General features: G+C 47.3%; 1 protein-coding gene across 2 annotated transcripts in view; it reads left to right on the top strand.

Annotated features, from left to right (window-relative positions):
• MYO1D (myosin ID) overlaps positions 1-17,681 on the top strand; it is a 154,357-nt gene that overhangs the window by 26,566 nt on the left and 110,110 nt on the right. For both annotated transcript variants that reach the window (XM_053965192.1, XM_053965193.1), the window contains exons 2-8: positions 9,917-10,125; positions 10,939-11,032; positions 11,855-12,020; positions 13,750-13,803; positions 14,639-14,734; positions 15,885-16,001; positions 17,187-17,390. In XM_053965192.1, coding sequence (XP_053821167.1) covers positions 9,917-10,125; positions 10,939-11,032; positions 11,855-12,020; positions 13,750-13,803; positions 14,639-14,734; positions 15,885-16,001; positions 17,187-17,390 — 940 coding nt within the window. The remainder of the gene's footprint in view (positions 1-9,916; positions 10,126-10,938; positions 11,033-11,854; positions 12,021-13,749; positions 13,804-14,638; positions 14,735-15,884; positions 16,002-17,186; positions 17,391-17,681) is intronic.

Raw genomic sequence — 17,681 nt, forward strand, 5'->3', positions numbered from 1 at the left:
ATGCTTTCAGGTTATCTGCGTGTTAATTCTGATTTGTGTGGTATTTGTGCTGTCTCACATTATTATTACTTGAATAGTCTTTCAGCTTCTGAGTGGGAGCTGTCTTTGACAGAAAAAAAATATGTCAAATGTAAGGGAAGTAAAAGAACCCAGTCTTTCCGGTGATAATTTAAACCGATAAACCAAGCAGCATGTAAATCAAGTAATCTGTTTTACTAATCAAACCTTTTAAGTCCTTTTCCATCTTGCTAATGTTCCCCTGGGTTATCTGTGTATAGTTGCCATTTAGGAATTCACTCCTTTTGCAGTGGATGATGAATGCATAAATAGCAGTTCTGCTGCTCAGCTGCTTTTCCATTCAAAGAATGTAAAGTGGGGTACTTCAGGCCACTGTGCAAATTCATTTGCTTATCTTGCCAGTTCTGCCCTGCAGTTCCATACCCACAAGGGTGTTTGAAGCATTCCCTGTTTTGTTCCTTCTCCTTTTCCCTTTTTGAAGTTGACTTTCAGTGAGAGGGAGAAAGATCCTGATACTACATCTTCCAGCTCAGTCACACCCATGAATTTAAGCGAACCCACTGCACTTGGTTAAAAACCCCTTTGTTTCCCACCCAAACTTTCTGTGGAATATTAGTTGCTCTTTAATTGGAAGAGCAAACCTTGTGTGTTTACTGGGCCTTTTCACACTGGCATGATCTGGTCCCTTAAAGAGCCTGAGGTTTTGGCTTCCAGGGTACCTCCTGCTCCATTCTTGGTGATGGGAGAGACTGGGAGATGGAGAAGAGGTGTTTTGGTGCAGTTCTGTTCAGATCTCCATTAGGGACATGAAGCTTTTCCAGTAAAAAACAGCAAATGCTTGACAGAAAGCCCCAGGAATAAACCTGAGCCAAATCTATATCCAAACTGGGAGGCTTTTCCTGACTAGCCATGCTTTCAAGGGAGCATGTGGAAAAGTCCTTTCAGCCTGAGCAGTTCATGGACATGTTGAAACGTATTTGCTTTGTGATTTGCAAACTTAATTTTCCCCTCCACTGCTTGTGGTTCTTTGTCCACGTGCTCTGGCTGAGGCTGTTGGTGTCTGAAAGGAGTTGGTGGCAATCTGGGGGTGGCCGAGGTCGCAGCTGTCCCTCATTGTCCCCGCAGCAGACATGGCAGAAGGCAGTCTTTGACTGAGGGGCAGGATGGGCAGCTGGAGGTGGAATGTCCTCATCTGCTGCTTGGAGACTCCGTGGTTTGTCCGCCAGAGCCCTTGGCTGGCACTGGAAGGGCTGGGACGGCCTGTGGGCCAGACCACGGAGCTGAGTCACCAGCACGTGCTATGAAAGCCAGCGTGCCAGGAGAAGCCCAGTGCCACAGTCAGTGTCACAGCCCGATGTTCCAGCCCAGTGTCACTCTCAGCCCAGTGTCACTCACAGCCCAGTGTCACAGCCAGGCAACACATAGGCATGTGTAAGGACTGTCACTATTTGGTTTGGGGTGCCATGGTGCAGATCACTGCAACAACTTCAAAGGAAGCCCTAATGATGCAGAAACACGAGTCATTTGCATGTTTTGCATTTTTATTTTTGCCTGGTTTATGTGGCCTGTATTTGTATAAATAAAGCACCTAATTTTATTTTATATGTAACGTTATCAGATCAGGGAGCCATTCTTTTGGAGTGCTGGCAGATGGGGCTCTGTATCTTAATGCTGCAAGATGATTCTTGGGTTTTCTGAGCCCTGTCCCAAACAATGCTGCATTCAGGGGCTCCAGTAGCATCCACAGATCAGCACTGGCCACGAGCTTAACAAATCAGAATATTCCTTCCCAGCAGAACAATGAAGCAGCTGAACATCAGCAGCTCCCAGCCAGCTGACTGCTAAAGGAGTCTCCAGGCATTTCCAATGAAAACCTGTGGAATCCTGGGACTGTACCTTGGCACTTGGGCTTGTGGGGTGAGGAGAGGTGTAGTTATCACAAGGATCTGTTAATTGAACAACACTCCAAAGGCTTAAGGGACAACAGAAGGAGAGGGGGCTGAAACTGTCCAGGGCTTCATGCAGGGCCCTCCCCACCACACAAATCCATTCCTCCTTCTCCTGCCCACCATGGCTTGTCCCTTCCTTTCTCCACAGCTTGGTCCTTCCCACACCTGAATACCTGACAGGGTTTCCCCTTCATCCCTTCTAAACCAGATAGTTTAAAAGCAAACACTCCTTCCCCAGTTCAGCCAGAGTGTGGACACAGTTGGGAAAGTGTCACACTAGGTGACACTTTGGCTTAAAAAATAAGGTTGCAAATCATCAATGCGGGGGCTGATACCATTTCAGGTGATGTTATTTGTGAGTGGTTGTTGTTTCCTGAATTACTGGAGAGCTGAGAGCAAGGAACAGGGGCTCAGTCATGGGCTTTGTTTTTCTGCATGTTTCTGGATCTTTCTGCTGAGTTGAAGGATTTTGTAGCCCTTCCAGCATCCCTTACAAGAAGGTTATTTAGAAGCATCAGCTTGCCTGGACACCACTGGGACAAAGCCACAGCTGCAGAATTCACACCCCACTGAACCAAGGTGAGGAAATGAGGCACAATCTTCCTCATGGTGCAAATCTATCCATCCACAGGCAATGCCCTGGTGTTTGCAGTTTTGTCCCCTGAAATGTCTGAAGGCAGCAAATCCTTTAACACAGGAGTGTACAATCCAATGTGCAAAGCTGAATTCCCAAAACTGAAGGCTGGGGTAATCGTGATGTGGCAGCTTACAGTTAATATGGACACGGGATTTGGAAAGAGGAGGTGAATGAAGGTGAAATGTCCTTTTTAAGTACATGAGTGCTGTAACATCAGAGTGCAAGGAACATAATGGATCGTGAAGTCAGTTGTTGGTCAGTGCAGGGAAGCCAAGTCTTCTAAATACATACATAAAACAAACTCAGCCATATCCAGCAGGACTCCCTGGTCCTTGCAGCTGCCTCTGAACTGCTCTGCAGCTTTCCCTCTTCAGCCTTGTTGGCCGGGGTCCTCCATTCCCATTTTCCCTTTGTATGGGCCTGTGTGGTGTTCTGTTTAATATTTTCTTCCAGCTGCCTGGTAGGATGATTCTCATCTTCCCAGGTATTTACAGGTGATCACTTCCACCTTTTCCTCCTCTGTAGTAGTAGTTCTGTGAGTGTCAGGCATTTAAATGAGTTCCTCTGCATGACAAATTCAGTGCTTCAGGTGGCTCGGGGTGTGATGGGAGCAGAGAGGAGAACCTACCTGACTGCTGAGCTTTCTTTTGCTTTTTATTGTCCCTTTAGAGGGTATGTGGTTATATGCTTTTATTTGGCGGATTAAAAGTTAGAGACTGTGGGCAGATGGCAGCCTCTTGTTTGCTGTTATGCCAAGCCTATTCTGCTCTTTCCTGGTTAGATCTGGGATCCCAGGATAATGCTCCCTCGGGACTGCACTCAGGGCACCATCCTGCCCACAGCACAATGTGGTTACTGCACTCAGATTTTACCATGTCCCAGGCTGATTTTCACATGGAAGCTGGGAGTGTTTTACTGCTGCACACACAGGGAGCAAACTACTTCCCTCTACCTGTGCTGGCAGCGACTTCCTCCTGTGCGTGTTGGAATAAACATTGTGCGGAGGCTTTTCAAAGAACTTCCCTTTAACTCCATATCTATCTCAAGTCTGCTTGTGCCTTCAGCTTGTGCCTTCTGCTGTGCTCCAGAGCTGGAAAAGGAGTGTGCAGGGCTCCCCTGCTGCAGAGAGAGCTTGGCCGGTCTGACGCAAATAGAAATGAGAGTTCAGTGACTCCTGTGTTTACTGGTTTGGCATTTTTTCAGTGCAAGGTTCGTGCTTTACATTTAAGGAGAGGGATTTTGGTATTATTCCTGTTCCTACATCTCCCAGTTTTAGACTTTATTTAGTGTTCATTAGAGCTGGTTTAGCATCCATCTCCCATATTCCTTCCCCTGACCTTACCCAGTGGGTTTGCAGAGCTGGTGGATGACTCAAGGGTCAGCTGGGTTGGAGCTGAATCAGCCCCATCAAATTACAGACAATTTGCTTAAGCCTTGGTTTGTTGAGGAAGATGTGGCAGTGGTCACTGGAGTTTGCTAATTTTATTTAGAAAAAAGTGGCATAATTACAAAGAACTCTTTTAACCTAATTTCCAAGCTGGCTGGAAGCTGTGGATGAATGGAGTATTCCTCACCCTGCCCTGTCTGCTCCCTCCATACAGGAAAGGAGTGGTGCAGAACGTGCTCCAAATGGCATTTCCTATTTTGTTCAACTGGCAGCATCTGAATACCAAGTCCATGCAGGCCAGCTGCAGGCAAAAATCTCACCTGCACCCGACATGAATTTAATTGCAGTTTTCCTGGCCCTCAGGGTGGATCAGAACCTTGTAGACATGCATATTTTGAATATTGTAGACATGCATATTCATGATCAGGACAGACTTGGATCATTTTCCTGGTGCAGGGAGGTTATACTGACTGGACAGTTTTTTGGTCTGTTTTTCCAAGAGCAGCAGGAATATTTTAGCCATAGTTCTGCCAATGCAAATCCTGTTTATCTGAGTGCTCTTGTGGGAGGCTGATTCCCTGTGAGACAGTTTTTGAACAATTTACTGAAAGGCTTGAAGTCCTGCTTGACAGCTGAATTTACTTTGGGATTTACCTAAAATAAAGTCTTTAAGCAGCACTGAACTCTCAGTAGAGAGACCTGGTATCACATAGAAAAGGCCCAAGTACCTGAGGCACAGAGTGAACTTTGCTTTAGGAAAGTCACTCACTTCCCAAAGCACGAGGAGAATGGGGTTGTTCCCTTGGGTGAGTGCAGGTTACTAATTCTTGCACTTACAAACCAGGTAAATACGATTTCACTGCCAGAAGTCTGCTTACATTCCCTTCCTTCTGAACACATCCTAAAGGCCCATCCTTGGCTGTCCATGAACATCTCCTCATGAACACGAGTTTTAATTAAATGTCTCCACACAGGTTTGCAAAGAGAATGGACTCTCAAAGATTGCATTCATGGACTTTTAATGTATAGTACTTTTAATGTATATGTATATGTATATGACTTTTAATGTTAATGTTTAATGGAAAAAATAACTGAGGCTTGTTACCCCATTTAGGAGAATAACCCAAACCACGTGGGATGTTTACAACAGGAAAAGGAATTGTCCCTTCTCCACATAGTAGAGGTGTGCAGCTCCTGGATCATTCTTCCCATGCACAGAGGAGGAAGAAAAAGCTGTATGCCCATACTCAGTATTTCACTTTGTGCTTTGGAGTTCAGAAATAAACTGGAAATAGAGAATAGTTTGAAACCACCAGTTTTGATTATCTTAATCTTCAGTGGGACTGGGTTTGCTACTGACTAGCACAGCTGAGGGAGCTGTAGCACTCCAGATTCTGTCCTGAATTACTTGCTTGTCTTTAACATTTCCTTTCCTTTAAGGCACTGCTACATAGCCAAACTGAAAGGGCATCTCAGTGGGTGTCTGTGCTGTGACTGACTGAGCAGGGTCTGTCCTGGGGGACCTGTGGAGCATCAGGAAGGGCTGAGCCCAAGGAGCTTCAGGGAGCACCTGCTAATGGGTGAAGCTTTGGTGTACCTGTAAAGCAGAATGGGCTGCCAGTCTGTGAGCAGTGCTGAGAACAGAGCAGTTCAGGACCAGAGAAGGGCTTTTCCCAGTAGAATATTATCCAGAATACCAATACCTGCACTTCAGCTCTCCTAAAGGAACAGCAAACCAGTGACCTGCCCTGTTTCTCCAGCAGATGCTCTGTCCCTGGGTGGTTGGACAGATGGTGGTGGGGTTGCAAAGTGTGTTGTGAGGAGCCGTTTGCCTGGTGCTCAGGGCTGGCAGTGCTCCCCCAAGGGCTCTTTGGCTTCTGGAGCAGAGGAGTTACATGTCAATGATTAACTAGGAATTCCCTGTCTGATGTGAGGGCTCCAGCTTGGTGAGGCGTCCTTGTGCAACGGTCCTGTCCTGCAGATGTTGTTTGGGAGTGTGGGTTCCAAGTCTTGCCAACTAACTTTTCTTTATTTGTACTGAGTGCATTTGAAGTTGCATCATTTCCTCGGTAAGAACAGTTTTATTTTTGACTGGAGTGTTTGTCAGGTGGAGGAAATCCTAAATGTGAGTGCTCTCTGGTGGTGGAGATCTCTGCTTCAGTGTTCCCATTTCTGCAGTGTATTTTCCAGGAGCAACTGCATGTGAATATACCTTGTCTAGATTTAAAGATCCTTTTTTTCCAACTCCTTTCCCTAAAAATAAAAACTACAAAACAAAGTGAAAATGTATTTCTTGCCTTAGTGGACTTCTATCCTAGAGAAGAATTTCTCTCCCTTAAAATTATTTATATTCTGTGATTCACTGGTTTTTATTTTCTCATTATCAATTGATGTTTTAATGAGGTAATAAAAACTTCTCATGGAAGAGCTGATGTTCCTCCTCAAAATAACCCACATGAATTAAATACTGTGAATTGCTTTTTGGCTGCTGAGCTGCTGGAGAGAGGGGACTGAAGGGAGACTCACTGGGGCTGCAGCTCCTCCCCAGGGGGCAGCTCCGATCTCTGCTCCCTGTGACAAGGACAGGATCCGGGGAATGGCTGGAGCTGTGTCAGGGGAGTTGGGATGGATTTTAGGGAAAGGTTCTCCCCCCAGAGGTGCTGGCACTGCCCAGGCTCCCCAGGGAATGGGCACAGCCCCGAGGCTGCCGGAGCTCCAGGAGGGTTTGGACAGCGCTGCCAGGGGTGCCCAGGGTGGGATGTTGGGGTGTCCGGGCAGGGCCAGGGGTGGGACTGGATGAGCCTTGGGGATACCTTCCCACTCAGGATATTCCAGGATTCTATGACATTGATACAGAAATGATTCAAATGGAACTATTGCAGGGAAATGTTTTGTTGTAGCACAAGCTGATGTGACTTCCATGAGATACAAAACAAGGTTTGACCGCGGGGGTGTCACCCCAGGAGTGGATCCTGGGGTTCCTTTTATTAAGGAACTTTTTTTTTTATCGAGGAACTGCACTGTTGTTGCTTTGAGTAACGAAACTCCAGTTCTTTACACCTCAGCACTAAAATGTCTGTGCTGCTTGTGAAAAGCACCAAATGGATTCATGGTCTTGTTTTGTGACCTTGCCCTGCAGAGGAATCATAGGTTTAACACACCTCAAAGCTCTCCATTTGCACTGCCCTCATGGGTTGTTTTCTTAAGCTTTTCTGAGCTCTCCACGGGCAAGGCAAACCCGGCTCTCCCACTGGAGCCGTGCAGCCAGGAAAAGAGGCCCTGCTGTTTTTGGCCTGCTGCTGTGCTGAGCCATGCTCAGGGATGAAAAGGGGCTTTATCAGCAACGAGGGGTGAGGAGCTGGAGCTCCTGGTGGGAACATCTGAGCACAGCTCTGCAATTTTAACTCTGGTGCTAGGAAAGAAAGAGAAATGAACTGAGATGTAAATGGAGGCATCACTTGTTCATAAAGTCTTTATCCCCAAAGCCAGGCTGCAGAGGTGCCTGTTTGTCAAGCCTGGAGACAGATCCTTCTTCCCCCCCATCTCCATCTGCCTTTTGCCACAGAGCTGAAGACACAACTCAGCAGAGCCCAATAAAACCTTTTAGAACTTGGCTTGGAGGCCCAATGTGGGATCTGCTCTGAGCTGAGCTGTGGGGAAGTGGCAGGCAGGATGGGAGCCCGCTGCCTGTGCCAGCATCCCAGCTGGAACCCCTCTGGAGTGGGGGCTCTGCAGGGACAGGCTGCAGGGCCAGATCTGGAGGTTCTGCCTAGAGGCAGAGGGTGCTGGCACTGCCCAGGCTTCCCAGGGAAAGGTCCTGGCCCCGAGGCTGCCAGAGCTCCAGGATCCTTAGGACACCACTCACAGGGCTGGGATTGCTCCCAGGGCTGGGATTGTTGGATGTCTGGGCAAGCCAGGGGTGGGACTGGATGATCCTTGGGGGTCCCTTCCCACTCAGCACATTCCCTGATTCTATGATTCACTCAGGGATGATGAACTCTCATGGGAGGAAACTTAAACTGGGCTCTGGCAATGCAAGTTTACATAATTCATTACTTAAGGAAGAGGTCAGAGTATTGGGTGCTGTGATGGTGGCTTGGCACGACACTGCAGCAGGAATGGCCTTTCTTTCTTTATTTCTCCTCAGGTAAAACAACCTCCCTCACCCTCTCTGTGGCCATGAACCCTCCAGCTGCTCGTGGGGCTTAAAACCTCATCCACGATCTGCTGGATCTTTATTTTCAGCATCAGCAGTGCCTCGAGCAACAGTTCTGTGCTGCTGGGCAGGGACTTATGAGAGCAGGCTTGGTGATCTCCTTTGGGTAACTCACCTTTTTTGGGTGTCCATCTCCAGGAGGTGGAATGATTCTGCTCATTGTCATGTCCTTGTGGTTTCCATTACATATTGATGTCCCAGTGTGACTTGATCCCCTTAATACCAGCAGTGTTGTGTGGGTTTGGTTTTTCAAGTTCGCCTCCGTGTATGCAGAGTCCCTCATGGGCTCCCAGCCTGGTATCCGATCCCTTTGCACTTCTACCTGTTCAGGATCTTCCAAAAAATGAAAATTAGGGGTATTGGTATTGCTAATTATGTTGACTTTATCTTTTCTAAAACATTACTGGTACCTTTCAAACAGCATATATCTCAAAAATGTAAAATAGCTTCGCATTTTAAGCTCATTATTATTTTGGGAAATGCATATCAGGACACCTTGAGTTAAAAGTGATGTAGGAGCAAGAGGATGTTTTGCAATTCTCTGTCTTCCCAGTGCAGTGTTCCAGGAGGAAGCTGGAGTGGGAGGCACCAGCACCTCTGGAAAGTGGAATGCTGGTTGCTGGATGATATTTCTTGAGTTTTATTACACCTGCTAAAAACTGACACTGCCAAGATGCTGCCGAAAATTCTCAAATGAACAATAGAAAATGTCAGGGCTGTCACCACATGGGGGTGGTAATAAATTTCAATAAAGTAATGCTGGAATTTGTGCTGGAGTCCATCAGGATTCGAGGCTCCCGGCTCTGTGGAGGGGTTCTGGTGCCATCTAATGTCCCGAGGTTTAAATACAGCTGCAGACAGGGATTGGCGCTGGAAATCCAGGGTTTGTGTGTTGATCCCTAAACCTGTTGTCCTTTCTCCTCCTGAGGAACAAATGCTTTTTGTAAACTCAGCTGTTAATCTGGAAATATTCTGAGTTCTCCTCATAGGTAACTTTCAATAAAATGGGAGTTTGTTTGGAAACATAACTTAAGCTTTTTTTTTTTAAACTAACATCAAGTTATTTTCTGTCTTGTTTGCAGAAAGAATCGAAGAACCAGGTAGGGATAGAAATGGTGTCGTTTAGGGTTGTTTGCACACGGTCTTAGAAATTTTTCCTCTCTGGTGTAGCAGCGGTGATGATACCAAAATGCCTGCCAGCAAAAAAGACTCATTGCTAGAGCTGAGAGGCTGCAGTTCCCTCCTGGGCTTCTGTCTTTGTTTACTTTCAGGTGTGATTAGACCTCTCAGTGAGGGCTTCAGAACTTCTGCTCCTCTGGCCTTAGCTGGGCCATGGACAACTACAGAATATGAAAAAGAGTTTGCCTGTAAATCCCTTTATGTAGCAGACTAAATTTGCTCCTCGCACTCATGTTCACTTCTAGTCAGTTGTAGAAACTGTAAATTCCACATCATGTATCTGGAAGTGAAGCAGAGGTAGAAATGTCCTTTGGAGGTGGTGGAACTCCAAATCAGCCCTGGGTTGTTGTCCTTGTACCCTCGGGTGTCTGCTGCTGTGCCATCCCTGCTCGGGGAGTGTCCAGAGCCAGGGTTTTATTGTCGTGTTTCCATAGGGTGGTGGATGGAAGAGTTCACCCGATGGCCCGGGCAGCCACCTGCCCTGAACCTCTGCGTTTGTCTGAGTCCTGATTTTTGTCTCCTGTGGGCAGCTTCGAGAAGGGCCGGATTTACACCTTTATCGGGGAGGTGGTTGTTTCCATGAACCCTTACAAGAACCTGAACATCTACGGGCGGGACACGATCGAGCAGTACAAGGGCAGGGAGCTCTACGAGAGGCCTCCCCACCTCTTTGCCATCGCTGATGCTGCTTACAAAGCCATGAAGAGACGATCCAAAGACACCTGCATTGTCATCTCAGGTAGGCTGGGAGGGCTCTGCATGGTGATGAGCATCTGATCTGTGTGAAATTCCAGGCGGAAGGAGAATAATGGTTTGGCTAATGACAGCGTTTTATAAAAGAAACTTCATTAAGCTTAAAGCTGCTCATTTGCATTTGAATCCGTGTGTGGAGACCGGCACAATTATTTCTTATCTCATTCAAGAGCTGGTGCCAGCCAGGAGCTGGATCTGTGCCTACAGAGGGATAATGTGAGCAGGAGCCCTGTGTCTGCTCCGGAGAGTGACCTGGGATCAGCGGAGCTGGAATCAGCAGAACTGGGCTTGTCTCTCCTCAGGAGCTGCTGATTTTTGTCGCTGCCCTTTTTGGCCACTGAGGCTCCATTGGAAAGGCCGTGGCTCCAGCAGTGGGAGCAGGGCTGGTACCAGAGTGATCCCTGTCTGGATCCTGGCACTTCGTTTCCTTGATGTCCCCGTGCTCAGGCAGCTCTGAAAGGAGAGAGCGTCGGGCTGGGGTGCTGAACAGTGGCCCCTTGTACTGCTGCAGGCCAGGCTTTCTCCTCTAACAATATTCCTTTGATCCTCTGTGTGCCAGCCCTTTTCCCGACCTGTGGAATCTCACAGCACAATTGCTCAAAGTCAGCCCAGCAGCAGCAGCAGCCAGGCAGGGTTATGGCTATGTTTAGAAAATGTCCCAAGTGCACACAAAGATTGCTTTAAAAAGAAAAAAACCAAACCGCCCCGGCAACTGTTGGGGTAGAACGGAGGTCTTCTGTCCAATGATTTGTTTTGCTTTTTTTCATCTGTTTGGTCACTGTGGTGTTTCTGCCCCCAGGTGAAAGCGGGGCTGGGAAAACTGAGGCCAGTAAATACATAATGCAGTACATAGCAGCCATCACCAACCCCGGGCAGAGGGCTGAGGTGGAGAGGTAAGGCCTGGGCTGGAAATGAAAGGAAATTCTCCTGCTTGTAGATCTCTTTCTGTGGGCTGTGTAGCACTACATTATCAGATGGTCTCTTTTACATGCTGATTTATACTTAACTTTTTCAGGTACTGTTTTTACTCTGGGGATTTTGCAGTATTAATTGCTGAAATCACATTTAAAAGTTTATTTTGAAAGTTCAAAGTTTCAAAATCAAAACAGCATCTAGAAATACCATCCAGCCAATGTCAACCATCTAATGGCAGGACTCAATGATCTTAGAGGTCTTTGCCAACTGAAATGATTCTAAATCACTTTTCCTGGGGCAAATTGCCTGAAATTTGGGTGGGCTGGAACACCATGTGGAGTGCAAGAGTGTATTCCGTGACCTTCCAGGCTCACGTGATTCTGAATTGCAAAATGTCCCTCTCTGTCCTGGAGTAAAAGCTTTGAAGCAAAGAATATGGCTTTCTGCAGAAACAGACTTAAACCTACCCCGAATGAACTTTGGAAAATGACTTGAAAAAGAGTTCAGAAAATTGGTTTCAGAATTCAAATGTGTATAGAAGCTGAATTTCTGGTGCTGATTTCGGGGTGGGGGTCTGGTCTTTGAACCAAAGAGCATTTGCTTCCTCTAAGGAGCTTTGCTGACAGCTCCCAGCTGATTTCCCATGGGATTGCTGATGTCATCCACACCTGCCCAAATCTGCCATCAAAGAGCACCACTGCTGTCATTGAATTCTTCTGGAGAAATGGCTGTGAAAAAAAAAATCCCGTGGTGTGAGTGTTGAAATCTTACCCTTTTCCATCCCTCCATCCCTGCTGCAGAGTGAAGAACATCCTGCTGAAATCCAACTGTGTGTTGGAGGCCTTTGGCAATGCCAAAACAAACCGCAACGACAATTCCAGCCGGTTTGGAAAGTACATGGACATCAACTTTGATTTCAAGGGAGACCCCATAGGTGGGCACATCAATAATTACCTGCTAGAAAAGGTAAGGCACTCTCCCTTCCAGGGTTACAACCTTTGCTGGAGTTACTTTTGCAAAATGGGCTTTGTCAGTAGAAAGTTTTCCAGTCAAACATGTACAGCAGGTGAGGTATGAGGGCATGGAAAATAAATCCAGGGCTTAAGTTTTCCTCAGGAGTCAGGAAAGCCACTGCAGTGCTGGCAGTGCCCTGTTCCTGGAGCACCATGACTTCCAGAGCTCAGCAGCAACGTGGCTGTGTTACCCAAAGGATTTTGTGTGTGTGGGTGTGTGAAGTTTAATCTCAGTTTTTCTTTTGGATACAATTTACCCTCTGCACAGCTCGTGCTTTGTAATTCCTGCACTGAGCTCTCCCTGGAGAAGGAGATCTTCAGCGCTGTAGGGAACAAGTGTGCTTGGGAGGTGTTATTTTGGAATAACACCACAGCCTTGGGTGAGCTTTTAGCAGTGTTGTTTTTATATATTCCAAGTGATCCTGAGCATAATTATTTTTCTCGTGTCATTAAGTGGTGTCTGAAAACATTGCAATATGCAAAACTGGAGAGCTCAGGCGTGAGCCGTTAACAGTTCTTGCTGTGTAAGACACGTCTGGCTTTGATTATGTGTTTGACCACATCTGCCAACACCCTTTTTTGTTTGTGTTTCTTTTTTACTTCTCCCCTTATTTCCCTGAAGTCTATTTTCAGAATAAAAACTTTATTTTAAAAAACAAAACAACAAACCCAAACATTTAACTTGGGTTACTTTGATGTAAAAAGAGGGCTGGGACTACAGCTGCAGTGACTTAAATCCTGATAATCTATTTATCCTGATTGTTTATTTCATATCCTTAATTTCTCCCAAGTTAAATTTGTTTCCATTTGAAAGCAGTGGAGGCTCTGGCCCAAATACAAGCAGTAACAGACAGTGGCTTTGCAGCAGGAAGACATCAAATAATGGAATATCCTGGGTTGGAAGAGACCTGCCAGGATCATCCAGTCCCACCCCTGGTCCTGCACAGACCCCCCAACAATTCCACCCTGGGCATCCCTGGGAGTGGTGTCCAAACACTCCTGGGGCTCTGGCAGCCTTGGGGCCGGGACCATTCCCTGGGGAGCCTGGGCAGTGCCAGCACCCTCTGGGGGAGGAACCCTTCCCTGAGATCCAACCTAAACCTCCCCAACACAGCTTTGTTCCTCATCACTCTTCATAGTTCAAATTTGTAGCAGAAAATAAGGACACATTGCTTGTTGACTGAAAGTCTGCTGCTTTTAACCCTTTTTTGTGCTGTTTTACTCTGGTCTGGCACGAGGATTCTGGAATGGAGCTATGGCTCCCTAAAACAAGGCCCTTGTGTCAGAGCAGAGCATTCCCTTGTGCAGCTGGCTGATGTGGGCAGCCTGTCCTGGGGGTGTAGGAGTGGTGACCACCAGGCCCTGAGCTTTTGTCTGTAGTCACAGAGTCCTGGTTTTCTTTTCCAGTGATTAAATAATTCTAAAACTAAAATGATGGTTTTTATTTGACTCTTCCATGAAAGCAACCCCATGGTTCCCACATGGGATTCCTGGGTGGAAGTAGGACATTGCAGCTGTTACACAAGCTGGTGCTTTTGGCTACAGATCTCAAGGTCCAGGGTCACATGTGTGTGATGGTGTTCCCAACAGCCTGAGTGTGAGGTGGGATGGACTAGGGGTGTCCTGGTGATGTGGGTGCCTGAGGGGACACTAACACCCAGCTCTGTGCTTTGTTCCCCCAGTCCCGTGTGATCGTGCAGCAGCCCGGGGAACGAAGCTTCCACTCCTTCTACCAGGTTTGTGTTCCTTTGCTGAGCAGTGGCTTGTCCTCAGTTTCCCAGATACTTTGGGCAGAGCATTCAGGGTTTTCACCCTCTTGTGTTTTGCAGAGGGTTCCCTTTTGCAGCATCTTGGGTGATCTTGGGTTCTTCAGTTCTCTGCAGGGGCCTGGGCTGGGAGGGAGCCTGGGAAGATGGATTGTTTTCTATCCTCCAGTCCCATATTAACACATTTCTAAACTTAAAAGGAGGCTGACTAAACAAATATGGTAGGACATTGGACTTTGACTCACTGTTTTATGTGCAGTAAGCCTAATCCCTCTATTTTCTCTTGAGGCCTTTAGTCCATATGGAAGTAATTTGGTTTTTTGGATGTTCTTTAATGTCTTCCACGTTGTGTGTTGGTTCCCTGTGTGTCCTTTAGGGGATATGGTCAGCCTATTAGTATAACCTTGATTCTGCACTGAGGGAAGGGGAGGTTTGTTTATTTTTTCCCCACTTTTTCAGTACTCCATGATGGCACGTTAGCACTTTCCTCACAGATGTATCATTTCCAGAAGGAAAAGTCACTGTGTGGGGCAATGTGCTTGCCAAGGCACAGCTGTGGCATGTCACAGCTGTGAACAGGTCTGGGAGGGGTTCAGGCTGGTTTTTATACAGTTGTGACTCGAAAGGACAGATTTGTGGTGGCGCTGCACCAGTGCAGGCCCTGCATCTTGCACATTGTACTTCAGATATTGCAGCAGTATTTAATATTTTCATGATTTTGCTTGTCAAGCAGATGAATAAGAGAAAGAAAAAAGAAGGCATTTATATTTTTCATTCACTCTTTCTTAAAACTCTCTTCATGCAGCTCCTGCAGGGAGGTTCTGAGCAGCTCCTGCGTTCTCTGCACCTCCAGAAGGACACGTCAGCCTACAGCTACATCTGCCCTGGGGCACAGCTCAAGGTGAGGCCTCTGAGGGACCCAGGGACAGCTTAACATTGGAAGTGCTGCTGGAAATGCTCAAAGCACTGCTGAGCTAGCAGAAGTTGAGATCAGTGGGGATGAATAGGGAAAGGTGACACTGGTGTGCTGTTTGTAATGAAGTTTCTGGTGCTACAAGAAAAAGCACGAGTGTACTTAGAATCATAGAAAATATATACCTCTATTCTTCTTAAAATATACAAATATACCTGTGCATGCTGCATGATATACAAACATATAAACAACATGATTAAAATTATAAAATGATATACAAATCATTATAAAATCATCATATAATCATTATTATTATATAATAATATAACATTATTATATGAATCATTATAAAATGATTTTTTAATAAATGCGGGTGTTGATATTTGACCCATTACCAGTGGCAGACATTCCATGCTCCATAATGGGTACCTTAAACTGCCTTCTGGAGCAAAAAGCCAGAAGGACTTTTTTTGCAGCAGCAGCAGCAGGATCTTTGAGTTACTGAAGCACTGAGTCTTCATGTCTGACTTGTCCTCAAGGGGGAACTCTGAGCAGGAAAGAAGGGAACAAGCCCATAAAGTCTTTAGACAAGATCCTGAACATTTCAGATAAATCTGGGGCTGTCCCTAATGTTGTCCCTTTGAAGCAGGGTCCAGGCCAAAGGCTCCCTGATTTCCTAGATGTTTTTGTGAGATGCACTTTGCTACAGAAACGCAGAGACCTTCTCCCATGCCACATGATTCTCTTTAAAAATGTGTATGCTAATCTTGAGAGAAGTGCAGAACAGAGATTTCCTGCTGGTGCTCTGCATCCTCTGCTCAGAGGGTCTGTGAGTGCACAAATTGTCCCTGTTCTTCTGGGATTTTTAATGAACTCTTTCTCAGCAAATTCCACTGGGAAGTTTATTGTGCTGTGGTGGATTTCTGGGTCTCCTGCTGCCAGAATATGTGTGTGCAATGCAGGGTTCAGTGTCCAAGCACGCAAGATGGCATTGGAATAAGCTGGGAAACCTCATGACAATGTCTTGCCTCTGAGAAACATCAAAGTGCATCTTGTTTCCCATGGGCTTGTGAAATCCTTGCTTCCTCACAGCTGACTTCCATTAAATCCCCCATCCCAAACTTCTGTCTCCCCTCAGTGTTCCATCAATGACGGGGCCGAGTTCAAGGCAGTCGCTGATGCCATGAAGGTGATTGGCTTCAAGCAGGAGGAGATTCAGACTGTCTACAAAATCGTGGCAGCCATTCTGCACCTGGTAAGCTCCCTGCCCATGGATATCCATCCCTGAACCCATCCCTGGGCTGTTCCTCAGGAGGGCTTGTACTGCCAGCAGCTCTGATTTTCCTGCTGCAGAAGCCCTTGGAAGCTCTGGTGGCTGGGAAGGTGTCCAGTTCACAGCTCCAGTGGTGAGAGAAAGTCCTTGCTGGAGCAGGGCACTGCAGTGATGATCACATGTATTCCTGTATGTTCCAGATCCCAACCCAGGCGTACCACTAAGTACTGGGAGCTGTTGTATGCTCTGAAAAAGGAACTGTTGGGGTTTGGCAGTGAGGGGATAGGGAGCTTCTGTCCCTTTGTGCCCTCACACTCACCTTCACCACAGTGATCCTGCTTCACTTCATGGTGAAGGCTGAGCACAGGAAACACAGGAGTCCTCTTAATTCTTCGTGTTCTGAGACTGAGGAGATCCTTCCTTCTCATGGATCCTTCTGGGAGCCACAGAGCCTCCTCCCCTGCACAGTGTCCCTGTAGCTCAGTTCTCCTGTTTCCTGAGGAAAGAGGTGGGCAGGAGAAGAGTGGGAAAGAGTAACTTTATTCCAGTTCATTCTCCTCCTTGAGATGACAATGCTGGGAAGGAAGGGAGGCAGAGTAGAGTGGGGCCATGCAGGCAGGCTGGGGAACAACCCTCTGCTGTGGCTCACCAAGGGGTGTCACTGCTTAGTCCTGGCACAGAAGGTACCCAGGAGCAGAGATCTGTGGTGGTGGGGTATTGCCAGTCCAGTCTCACTGACACTGACCTCTCAGCTTCCCCACACCATTCCCATTCCCTCTGTGGCAGGAGCACTACCAGGGGAATTGCAGCCAGTGGTTTCGTGGCGAGCTGCAGTGAAGGCAAATGCTACATCCAGTATTTGCATACATGGTGCAATTCCCTATCCCTGGACTCTGAATCTTGGGATGGTGTTTGATTAAATTTCGGGAAGTATTTGATGCAGTTTGTCCCAAAAGCTGAGCTGAGCACTGAACAGGAATGCTTTGCTTTGAGAAAGCCCTTGCTGCTCCCACTGACATTGGAGGTTTGAGGGTGTGGATGTGCAAGATCCACCTGCCAGTGTGGCAGGAGATTTCCAGCCTGGAATAGCAGGTGGAAAACAGATGGAGTTAGGGTGTGCTGATCCCTGTTAGTAAAGGGCAGATGGAGAAATGCTGCTGATTGCAGGGGAACCTGAAGTTCTGTGTAGATGGAGACACTCCCATCATCGAGAACAGCAAGGTGGTGTCAGTCATCGCTGACCTCCTGTCCACCAAGGCCGAGCTGGTGGAGAAGGCGCTGCTGTTCCGGACAGTGGCCACGGGCAGGGACGTCATCGACAAACAGCACACGGAGCAGGAGGCCACCTACGGCAGGGACGCCTTTGCAAAGGTGAGTGCAGTCCCCTTCCTCTGCACAGGTGTGTGACACTCAGCCAGACACACCTCTGCTGCCTTTGCCCGTGGGTTGAGGTGTGCAGCAAGGAATGGTGGTGCCCAAGGGGGGCATTGCTGCCAGAACTGCACATTTTTCAGTGCTCAGTCCCAGGAAGATTCCTGGGTGGGTCAGTAAGCACAGGGCTTGCTGTACATCCTGCAGATTTCTCTCTGAACCTTGGTGCTCCTGAGTTCTGTAGGAGTCTGTGGCACCTCCCCATCCCTGCCTGTCCAGCAGGGATCCAGC

This window comes from Vidua chalybeata, chromosome 26, assembly GCF_026979565.1.
Source record: "Vidua chalybeata isolate OUT-0048 chromosome 26, bVidCha1 merged haplotype, whole genome shotgun sequence".
Taxonomy (NCBI): domain Eukaryota; kingdom Metazoa; phylum Chordata; class Aves; order Passeriformes; family Viduidae; genus Vidua; species Vidua chalybeata.